Source organism: Euprymna scolopes, chromosome 10 (assembly GCF_053919585.1).
Source record: "Euprymna scolopes isolate OS-2025 chromosome 10, ASM5391958v1, whole genome shotgun sequence".
In the NCBI taxonomy this organism is placed as follows: domain Eukaryota; kingdom Metazoa; phylum Mollusca; class Cephalopoda; order Sepiida; family Sepiolidae; genus Euprymna; species Euprymna scolopes.
The window spans coordinates 126,847,248-126,859,750 of record NC_136491.1 but is presented as its reverse complement, the minus strand read 5'-3'; the positions used below and the strand labels follow the sequence as shown (position 1 = coordinate 126,859,750).

The 12,503-nt window shown below is 30.0% G+C and overlaps 1 protein-coding gene across 4 annotated transcripts in view; it reads left to right on the top strand.

The window, feature by feature from the left end:
* Positions 1-12,503, top strand: part of LOC145286272 (AP-3 complex subunit mu-1-like) — a 142,464-nt gene that overhangs the window by 108,022 nt on the left and 21,939 nt on the right. For 2 of the 4 annotated variants that reach the window (XM_080135109.1, XM_080135108.1), the window contains one exon: positions 5,439-5,483. The exons of the other annotated variants lie outside the window; for them this stretch is intronic. In XM_080135109.1, the coding sequence (XP_079991235.1) occupies positions 5,439-5,483 (45 nt within the window). The remainder of the gene's footprint in view (positions 1-5,438; positions 5,484-12,503) is intronic. 4 annotated transcript variants of the gene reach the window in all.

Sequence of the window (12,503 nt, the reverse complement as noted above, 5' to 3'; positions counted from 1 at the left end):
AAAGATATTTCCTCATATAGTATCTCTGATGTGATCCCTGATGGTGTCACAGTCAGCCATATTGTAAAACCTTTTCACTTTGAGCAGTGGCTCTTGAACTTCAGGTCAAGAGTTTAGGGTGATGTCTATCCGTCATATTATCAGCATTCCTGAGAGGGCAATAGGCATTTCTTACCCTTTCTGTCTAACTCGGAGAATCTTCACAGAATTTCAAATGGAACCCTTTATTCAATCAATGGGGATGGCATGCTCTCATTCTGTCAGCCATGACTGGATAAAAGTTGTAAGTAATTCGCAATTGCATTTTGCATGTGTAACCTTCAATCTCCAGGAGTGTGTAAATCTACAAATGAATATTACCAAGTACTTTATCCACTACACCAGGTGTCGAAAGAATCCAAATGATACGAATAATCAATCTCCATTTAAAAAATTCAAAAACATTTGTTTTTCTTTTATTATATGTTTATTCTTTATGACTATAATTATTATAGTTATGAATATAATAAATTAGTAATATATTTATTAAATAAAATTAATTTTGTTATAACATCTTCACTGGCTCGTATGATTATTGTTTCTGTCAGGACCTTGTTCTCTCGTGGGAAAACAATGATCAGGAGCATGAACTTTTTTTTTTATTATTCAGACGATTGTTCTCATCTTGGGTGTTATTTTCATAACATTTTAGCTGATGTTTTCATAATATTGTTGTTTCAGATTATTGTAACCTCAAGAACCCAACCAATGAAAGTGCTAAGTTATTATCAATTCAAAGTTTTTTTTTTTTTGTTTTTTTTTTACACAGTGATCACCACTTATCAAGGCCCGGAAGCCACTCAGGGATAAGGGTTATTGCAAGTACATTACGTTAGTGTGGAGATTTGATGAAGTGTTTAATTAAGAGGGCGGTTCATTAGGAATTTGTTAACATTGGACTTGAAGACATCCAAGTTGTAGTCCGGAGGGAAGCAGGCAGATGGAACAGAATTATAGTCTTCTGAATGGTCATGGTCCAATTCTTAGTATGGGCGATACTAGTAATACAATTATGAATTACTTGATTTCAACATGGACATGACTGATGGAACAACAGCAAGCTACTCCAGTTAATAAAGGTTTCTGTGATAATTTTTCTATGACTAGTCCTGAAAAGAAATATGAAAAAGGTCCAAAGTTACATCAGATGAAACATGTGAATAACATTAGAGTTGAGAGCAATCGTTCAAATTATTTATCCTTTTCTCAGAAATTTCAAGATAGGAATGTGAGCCTATTTAGGAAATGGTGAAAACAATATATATGTAAGAATTTTTAAAAAATATATTATTATTGAATTTTTTAAAAAATTGAATTTAATATGTATACTCTAAGGAAGGTTGAAATGTCAACTATATGAATGAAAAAATAATTTTTACCAATCTTAACATATTTTTTTTTAAATTTTGTTATATCTGAAATTTTCATCCAAATGTGTGTGTGTGTGTGTATACATATATATATATATATATATATACACACACACTTTATTTCTTTTTACATAAGCAGTAATATATTGCTACACAGTCATGAGCATGTTTCAGTCAGCTAGTTACCAATAACTAGAAACCTCTTCAGGCAATATGGCTTATATGAAAGCAAACTTTGCAATTTTGAGCACTCTTGTATTAACCTTGTAAAACTTCATTGGTTATTTAACCTCTAGAAAACAGTAACCTCAGATTATATATATATATATATATATATATATAGAGAGAGAGAGAGAGAGAGAGATGTATAGGCTTTTTTATGCTTGTATGAAAATGTTTTGATTTATAATGATTAATAACCAAGATGTCATCAACCAACAAAAAAATCTGTCAAATTTACACCCAAATTAGACAGTCATTTTTTTTTTGCTTGATAAGATCTTAGTTATTAATAACAATAGATTTTGTGTGTGTGTGTGGGGGGGGTAAGGTTTTATTTATTTTTATCAGTAATGTTTTTGCTCATTTGAACAGATTATGATGAAATAAAAAAATCTATTTTATCCTATTAATCAGTCTTGAAGACAAACAGACCCAGGTTTACTAAATATGAAACTATTGTTTTAGTATTTTAGACATTGTTGGCACCTTGTAAAGTAATATTCTCTTTATATTACTTGAGTATCGTGATGAACTCATCTAAGTATATATATATATATATATATATATATATGTATATGTGCATATATGTATATGTGCATATATGTATATGTGCATATATGTATATGTGCGTATATGTATATGTGCATATATGTATATGTGCGTATATGTATATATATATGCGTATATGTATATATATATATATATGTATATGTATATATGCATATATGTATATATATATGCGTATATGCATATATATATATATATATATATATATATATATATATATATATATATATGGTTAATGGGAGATAACCTTAGCAGAGTGATCAAATTATTAAGAAGATTAAAAAATAATGTTTAGATATGCATTACAAAAGATCAGAACAACATTGATATAGTTGGTTTCAAGTCTAAACACAGAGGACCTATAATTGGTCTCCTTTTACACTCTCTTTAGCCTCTATTTATGACTGCCTTCCTGAAAAATCTTTTGAGGAGGCAGATATAGTAGCTGAAGAGAGTTGAATAAAGGTTATAAATTATAGGTATCGTTTGTTTGGATTTGAAAATGATGGTACCAATGTTTTTCAGATCTTATGTAATACGGGTGTGCATGTCTGTGAGAGAAAATTGTTCTTGCATATAGTTTCTATTTTTCTAAAGACCAACGCTATTAATATATAACAGCAGAGCATATCTAAATAGACAATATTAGGCTACAAAATATATATTTTTTTTTTCCTAGTTCAATGAGGAATGGAAGGAGGCTCAGCAAGAAGAATCGCGTGATGCCTCCGTTCAGTCTTGAAAGACAAAGGATACCCCCTGTAGGGGCAGTTGCATGTGTAATTGTGAGGCATGGGTTGTGCAATCGCCAACCACACCTCTCCTGAATCGGCACTGTTTGAGTCCAGTGGCAAGGAAAAGTCCAGGACGACTGGAAACAATGCCGAGATAAGCGGAGAGCACATACAGTACCTGGAAGTCACAAATAGTTACCCATTTAGTCGTGACCAGGTTCAACATTGCTTAACTTTGGTGGTCCAGCAGGCACGGTGTGTCAACGTGATTATGCCGTACATAGCAAGAAGAATATGTAACTCCTGAATTAGTTAAAAAAAAAAAAAATGAATCTGATTGGCATAATTGTTCCTTTAAATAGAAAAAATGAAAATACTTGAGTAAGATGTAATAGAAATTGCTAATTCTTATTTACTTTCCTCCCTACGGAGACAGACCCAAAGTTGGCTTTTAATGTGGGGAAAAATTGAGCTCTCCAAAAATTGGAGCTGTCTGGATTAGAACAAACATACAAATTGCCTCAATCTTGAAGGATTTATTCTCATGGTATACCTTTTGATTTTCATGCTTTGCCTGTGGTTAATAGGAACCGATATATTTATTTTATGTTTGGGTAGCTCAGGATGAGCAGAACGACAGAAAAAGAAAATCTTATCCTGAATTTTTTGTTTCTTATTTTACTTTATACTTGTGTATGACAATATAAAATTTACTTTATACTTGTGTATGACAATATAAAATTTAATTTATACTTGTGTATAACAATATAAAATTTACTTTATACTTGTGTATGACAATATAAAATTTACTTTATACTTGTGTATGACAATATAAAATTTACTTTATACTTGTGTATGACAATATAAAATTTACTTTATACTTGTGTATGACAATATAAAATTTACTTTATACTTGTGTATGACAATATAAAATTTACTTTATACTTGTGTATGACAATATAAAATTTACTTTATACTTGTGTATGACAATATAAAATTTACTTTATACTTGTGTATGACAATATAAAATTTACTTTATACTTGTGTATGACAATATAAAATTTACTTTATACTTGTGTATGACAATATAAAATTTACTTTATACTTGTGTATGACAATATAAAATTTACTTTATACTTGTGTATGACAATATAAAATTTACTTTATACTCGTGTATGACAATATAAAATTTACTTTATACTTGTGTATGACAATATAAAATTTACTTTATACTTGTGTATGACAATATAAAATTTACTTTATACTTGCGTATGACAATATAAAATTTACTTTATACTTGTGTATGACAATATAAAATTTACTTTATACTTGTGTATGACAATATAAAATTTACTTTATACTTGTGTATGACAATATAAAATTTACTTTATACTTGTGTATGACAATATAAAATTTACTTTATACTTGTGTATGACAATATAAAATTTACTTTATACTTGTGTATGACAATATAAAATTTACTTTATACTTGTGTATGACAATATAAAATTTACTTTATACTTGTGTATGACAATATAAATTTTACTTTATACTTGTGTATGACAATATAAAATTTACTTTATACTTGTGTATGACAATATAAAATTTACTTTATACTTGTGTATGACAATATAAAATTTACTTTATACTTGTGTATGACAATATAAAATTTACTTTATACTTGTGTATGACAATATAAAATTTACTTTATACTTGTGTATGACAATATAAAATTTACTTTATACTTGTGTATGACAATATAAAATTTACTTTATACTTGTGTATGACAATATAAAATTTAATTTATACTTGTGTATGACAATATAAAATTTACTTTATACTTGTGTATGACAATATAAAATTTACTTTATACTTGTGTATGACAATATAAAATTTACTTTATACTTGTGTATGACAATATAAAATTTACTTTATACTTGTGTATGACAATATAAAATTTACTTTATACTTGTGTATGACAATATAAACTTTACTTTATACTTGTGTATGACAATATAAAATTTACTTTATACTTGTGTATGACAATATAAAATTTACTTTATACTTGTGTATGACAATATAAAATTTACTTTATACTTGTGTATGACAATATAAAATTTACTTTATACTTGTGTATGACAATATAAAATTTACTTTATATTTGTGTATGACAATATAAAATTTACTTTATATTTGTGTATGACAATATAAAAAGTGGTTATCCAACGTATTCCTTTGATGTCTAAACAATTTATAACATGAAACATTTTTGGTATGTTTCTTTACACCAAGAATGCATTACCCTTCATTACAGTTAACAGCTAAGGACATTAATCTGTTCACTTCAATTTGCTCTCTTTGGGTTGAAAACCAAAACATAGTCTCCATATGCCCCCAACCATATGGTTTTATTGTTTGCCATAGAGCTCTTAGTAGAGAATGAATAAAAAAAGGTTTTGTATGTTGGCAAACAAGTGCTCACGTCTTCACACACCCAACCTTCCAGGAAAATACACCTAGAATTGGCAAGTGGGAGTTAGCAGTCACCGGGGTAAGTGCTTGTTTATTTTATTTGATTGCTACTTATCCTCTTCCAAATATCTTGTGTAGGTTTCTTGCGCTCACTAATACTAACAATAATTCAAAGATTTAAGGACACCTCCTCCCACCACCACAATCTAAAAACACAATCTTGGTGACTAATGATGAATACTTATGATTGGCTCTTGGATGTTTTTTAAATATTATTTACACACATCCATTCAGGTACATGTGAGTGACATGGGTTGCGTTTACAATTTGTATGTATGTATATATATATAGTAATTTATAAAATATATATGGCGATTAAAAGCTACACTGAATATTCCGCGTTTCATCCACTCTAGGACTCCTCAGGCTTATGCGCGAATTCTGTGGTTGTTTATCGTTTTTAATATATATTTTATAACTTACTAACTAGCTCTATCTATGTATTGAGCACTTTTGAAGTAAATACTTAAAGTTTACACATAAATCTATACTTTCGTATATTAATTTTATGTAAGTAAATTAAGTAGTTATATATATATATATATATATATATATAGCAAAAATAGTAATTAGTAAAAACCTGAAGAGAGTGCTCAATACTATTGCAGAGCAAATATATATTTTTTTATTACTGTTTTATCTGCTTAGTTACACATGTTTTGGTTATCAAATTGTATTAACGATCCAATAACTTTATCAGACTTTACAGAAATAATTATTATCTTAGTAATAATTATTTCTGTAAAGTCTGAAGTTATTGGATCGTTGATACGATTCGATAACCGAAACATAAGCAGATAAAACGGTAATAAAAAGTATATCTGCATAGACTCTACCTAATCTTTATATAATTATGATTATTATTATTATATATATGTGTGGTATGTGTGCGCCCAGGATGCTGTGAACACATTTCAGTTTTAAACAAAATACACAACTATTATATTCAATTTAAAATTAGTTATCTCCCTTGCTGGTTTTTATTTTAAGATAATTATTGAAAAATGTTTCATGTTAGCAGTCATCTGGACAGACTAAGTAATTTTTAAGACTAAATTGTAGATAAATATATTATTATATTTGATGATAAAAAAAAAAAAATTGAAAGTTTGTGAGTGAGAAACAGTTGACTTATCAGCTTAAATACTACTTGGGTCTGATTTTGAAATTTGACGAGATAACTTTATATGTTAAATGAATCTCCTCTCGCATGCTAGAATTCAATCATAGTTTAAACTGTGTTTAGGCTATGCTAATGCTCAGCATAGATACCTTATGGAAGCAGCTATGATTACATATTTAAATAATAATATTGAATAGATACCTGGGGATTTCTTTTTAAACTTTTCTCATTCCCGTCCAGTATATACTATTGAAAAATGCTATATCACTATATAATGCTTTATCTTATTTTTTTCTATCTCCTGGACACAGACCCTTTAGCCTCTGCCTGTACCTCTTCGCTTAGCAATCTACAACACCTACCCTCTTTCTATCCAGCATACTGACCCATTCTTTTCATACTGTATTTCACCTTTGTACCTAATCTGCCCTTTTCACTCCTTCCCCTCCTCCTGCTGCTATTTTGGACACTTAATCCCTTATCTCATCCCTTACTATTTTTCTTCTCTCCCCCCCCTTTCTTCTCTGCCATGGCTTTGGCTTTTATCGCCTACCACATATATTTTCATGAATGCTGTTATTTCTGGGGAAGTTGCAGTAAATTAATGAATTAGTGCATGTTCTTTTATGATTTTTTGTTTGTCTTTTATTTTAATTTTCAAATTTTGCTTTTACATCACTCTGTTGAATTTCCATCCTTATATTCTTTTTCACACGCACACGTGTGCACAATATATATACACTGGTGCCAAAAAGAAAGTCTGCACTTGTCATTTTTTCCAAAAAAAACACTAATTTAAGCTAAATTGAATTTGGTTGTTTAAACCACCTATTCCTCAATTGATTCGCCTTTTATTTCTTTGTAATTTTTCCTGTTAATATTTGACTTTTAATTGAAGTATCCTAGTGTTCATGTCAATTAAAAAAAATAACTTCAAATCGAGAAGTCAAAAAGAAACTCTGCACAATGGAAAATTGTTATTTAAATGTAACTTTAGAACATTAATGCAACACAAATACAACAGAAACACAATGAACTAGTTTATATTTAGTAGCATAGCCCTTCTGTAATTTGATAATCTTTTGGGCATTACTTGAAAAATTTTTTTTTTTTTTTTTTTTTTTGTTCAATGTTCTTCTAGATTTGAAATTTTATCACATTGCTTGATGTAATGCCATACGTTTTTGATAGGATTGAGGTCTGGAGATTGTGCAGGCCAATCCAAACACAGAATATAATGCTCTTCAAGGAACCTCTTGATATTGCTAGCTGTGTGAATGGTAGCATTATCCCGCATGAAGATGAGTAGGGTAGCAAATGCTCAGTCAGCATATTAATGTACTTGGTACAAATTAATTCGACCTTGCAAGTGAACTATAGGCCCTGGACTATTGATACAGTAATAATGCCCCACACCAAAACTGAGCCTCCACCACCTTGCAGCATTGAAACTATGCACCTAGGATTAAATTCTTCATCCTTCTTTGAGAGGCCATACTGCCTACCATCACTGTCTAGTCTATTGAACGTGCTTTTGTTGCTAAAAATCACTATTGACCAATATGAAAATTATAATCTTCATTGCATCTGGCAAAGTCTAGACGGCGCTTTCTGTTCTTTACAAAAATCATTGGCTTGAATTTTGCAACACAGCCTTGCAAATTAAATTCCTTCAATCTGTTTTTAACTGTAGAAAGAGAGCACTTTTTAACACGATTACACTGTTGTTGGATTTGGGGAGCTGTTTCAAATCTGTTTCTGAGGTTGCAGATCTTGGTAGCATTGTCTTTCCTGCAAGAAGTAATTCTAAGATGACCATATTTAGGAACATCACGAACTCTGCTGTTGTTTTGGTGCTTTTGCACAGTCATATGTACCATTTTCGCATCACATTTCAATCTGCAGCCGATTTCTCGATTGGATAAACCAGAATGGTGGAGATTAATTAGCTCCTGACGATCACTAAGAGAAAGTCAGGCATATGGATTAAATGTTACACTGTATAACATGGAACAACAACAATTACGATTAGAGATGCTTTGTTGCCTAAAATGTGGATATTTTAAGCTGGTTTTCAGCTCACTTGTTGCTGCAAAGTTTCTTTTTGCTTTCTCAATTTGAAGTTAATTTTTTAAATTGACGTGAACACTAGGATACTTCAATTATAAGTCAAACATCAATAAGTAAAATTATATAGGAAGAAAAGACAAATCAAATGCGGTATAGGTTGTTTAAACAGTTACATTCAATTTAGCTTAAATTTGCAGTTTTTGAAAAAATGACAAGTGCAAACTTTCTTTTTGGCATCACTGTGTGTGTGTGTGTGTGTGTGTATATATATATATATATATTTATATATATATATATAGAGAGAGAGAGAGAGAGAGAGAGAGAGATTTATAAGGTTTTTAGAAGCTGTGATGTAAAAGTATGAGCTGTAGATGAACTGAAAGAATGGGTAAGAAATGTAATTTAATTTTTTTTATGTTACTGTTTTATCTTGAATCAATTGTGTATTATATGGTGTCCAAGTTTTTCTTAATATTTCAAGGATATAGCCTCCTTTTCAAAGTAATATAAGTGTAGAAGTTAATGTCAGTTCACAGAAATTATCAGAAGTGTGGTTATAGGTGTAGGTTAAGAGTTTAACTCTACATTATTCACCATATTTTTTTAAATGTTAAGTTTATCGCAGCCAGTATTATATAGTAAAATTATATTTATTTTCTGTAAATACGTAAATTTATTTATTGTAGTTTTATTTTAAATCTAATATATAATGTATTGTTTGCTGTTAATGTGCATATATTATGAAAAGGGAATAGGTAGTATTATTAGTGTAATGTTGAAGTGATGTCCCTTTATTATGAAATAGTATTGAACTTATGTATTAACATTCTGTTTCTGTCATAATGTGATAGTAGTGACAAGTGTATTAGTAGGTACCGGCAGTAAAAATGTTACAAACAATTATGACTAAATTTTATCCTCTTGTAGAAAAGTACACCTCAATACATGAAAAACAAAACGAAAATTATAAAGATATCTTGTTTAGTTTTCAAATTATGGCCATTTTAATATTCACAAACATAGCTTAAATTTTCATGCTTAAATTGCAAGATGGCAACTTTGAAAGCAGCTGCCATAAAAAAAATAACCTATCAAAATGTCATCAAAGATGCTTTCATCATTCCTAATATAAAAAAGACAATAGAAAATAAAAGTATAATTATATTCAATTTCAGCCTTCATTTTTGAGGTGTGAAAAGTCAATGTTGCATTTTTTGTAATGGCAAAACTCCACTGATAGACAATTTTTAAAGTATTATCAAATAAAACTGAATTAAATAAAACTGAATTAAATGAAAGTAAATATGAACATGCAATATAATTCGATATATAATGATTATGTCTATTTTTTTTTTTCAAACAATTTCAGCTGCAACTTCATTATAAGTAAATAAAAATGTTATGTTCAATTTCAGTGGCAAAAATAAAATACCAAATATCATAAACGCATACTAATTTCAAAATCACATATCACAAAAATCACTAAAGATACAAATCTGGAATATAGCATGCCTAATCTATACATATTGTAGAATATCATATCCAAATGTCATCTGTTTACACCTTGTACTTAAATAATATCCTCCAGAAAATGCAAGAATTTTACGTCATAGCGATGTACATGTTCAACACCAATTTAAATTTAACAGAAGAGAAATCTGCATCTTATCAACAATAGTTCTTTACACAATTGGTATTTCTTTGCAATTCTGTGGAATTTTTCACTGGGAACTGACCACATTCATTCATTTCAGGTGGTTATCTCAAACCCCTCAGTCGAGCTCATACATAGAAGAAACTACTTCTGACCTTGTCAAGAAATTTCACTTTATTGCATGTGATACAAATCACTCGGCCCAAATAAAAATCATTGTCATAATATACTGCCACAAACTGTCCTTGTTTGTTAAAGCTGTAGTTTCCAAACTGTGCCTTAACAACTAAAGTGCTTTCTTCATCTGTTTCACTGCTTTCTTGATTCATTGTCTGGAAGTGTTTGATGGTCATTTATTAAGTCTGTGCCATTCAGAAATGCTTTCAAGTAGCTTGCCAGCGGCTCTAAAGGTTGGTCAAGTTTTAAATGTTCAGACTTATTGCGAAGAACTATTTTTTCAAACCTAATTTCATCTTGTGGAATCATTATTCTCTTTCTAACAGATAACATAGTTGCTTTAGATGTAAAGGAACTAGATTTGTGAATGTCATGAAAATAAATCAGTAAAATAGAATTTTTATTCAATAAAGAAAAGAAAACAAACTCAACGTGAAAGATTTTTTTTATATACAAAAGCAAATTTAAATAAATGCAATACAGGCTGATGAACATAATCTAAATTTGGATATTTTTTTTTTGCGAATTCCATTCAACTTGAAGGCTGCTGCCGGTACCTAGTATTAGTAAGAAATTATGATATGGGACTCAAAGTTGGGTCCTGATTGTGATAAACTTAACATTTAAAGAGTATGGTGAGTAATGTAGAGTTCAGTTGTTCTAATTCATTATAATTTGTTGGTTTGAATTTGGTGATAAAAATGATTCTATCTCTGAGGTTATCAACATTTTACTTGATGTCTAATATGTTGAATTTGATTGTCTTTTTCGGTTTGTAGCATTTAGTGAGATCTTTGTAGACTGAATGCTCATGTGTGAAATGTCCTTGACCGACTTATATGCGCAGGCGTCTCACAGTACTACAGCTGTTAAAACTTGTATTTAGAGCATTGTATGTAATATACCACATATGTGTGTTAGCACATACCAATGTTTTTTATAGGATAATTTGCTACAGTGCAAAGCTTGTTATTTTTGGATGATTATTGATATTGTGTTGGTCCTGAAGCTCATCACAAGTACATAGATAGAATGGTGTACAATTTTCTGTGAAACGAAGATTGTATGAGTCATGTACAGAGCAAAAATATCAAGTGTCGTTTTGTTGCTTTCTGTTAGCATAAGGATTTTAAAAGATGCAGTGTCTCACAGTAAACAACTGATGCCGATATTTTTGTGTTTCACTAATTCTGTGTGTGAAAAACATTTCCAAAAGCTACGGGAGCTGTTCTAATTTTTAACTTTGTGTTGAATATAGAAACGTAACTACACACATTTGAAAGCAGAGGTGTGCACACATGCCCATTCCAGATAGGTTTGATCTACATTCTTGTGTCCCATAAAAATGATCAAAATTGTAATTAAACTAAAACAAAGAACTGTTTACATTCCAAGTAAAAAGTTATGAATTGCACAATGCAAAATAAAAAAAGGAAGAATGTAATATCTTGATATTTACAATTCCAGGAATTTCGATTTGTGACTATATAAGAAAAAAATAAACAACAAAACAGGAGAGAGCACACTGACAACAGTGAGCGTGATTTGACATCTTGAAACCTCTCTGTCCTCAAGCCACACACCAACCAACTCGACACAACTAACATTTCTCTCTCTTTCGCAATGAACAAAGCTTAATTGTAAATAAAACATACTTTGATAAATTCATCTCTGTGTTTATTTTGAGAATAGTGACAAAAGAATTGTCAGGTGTTTATATGATTTTAGCAAGCATTTGAAGTGCAGCTAGAAAATTGCTAAAAGCTAAAAACCATTGTAAGAAAGTAATAAAGAACGCAAGAGAGTTGTATGCTCAGTCCGTCAAGTCCAAAGTAGCTGAGCAGCGGCTTGGTTCCCACCAGTTTTGGCAAATTGCAAACAGAATCTTGAACAGAAGTGTGTGCTCCATCCCAACTATCATCAATGGACCTGAGTTAATCTCGTCAGCATCAGACAAAGCCAAACTCTTTGCCAAGAACTTTGCAGCTAATTCGACCCTTTGCGACCAAGGCTGC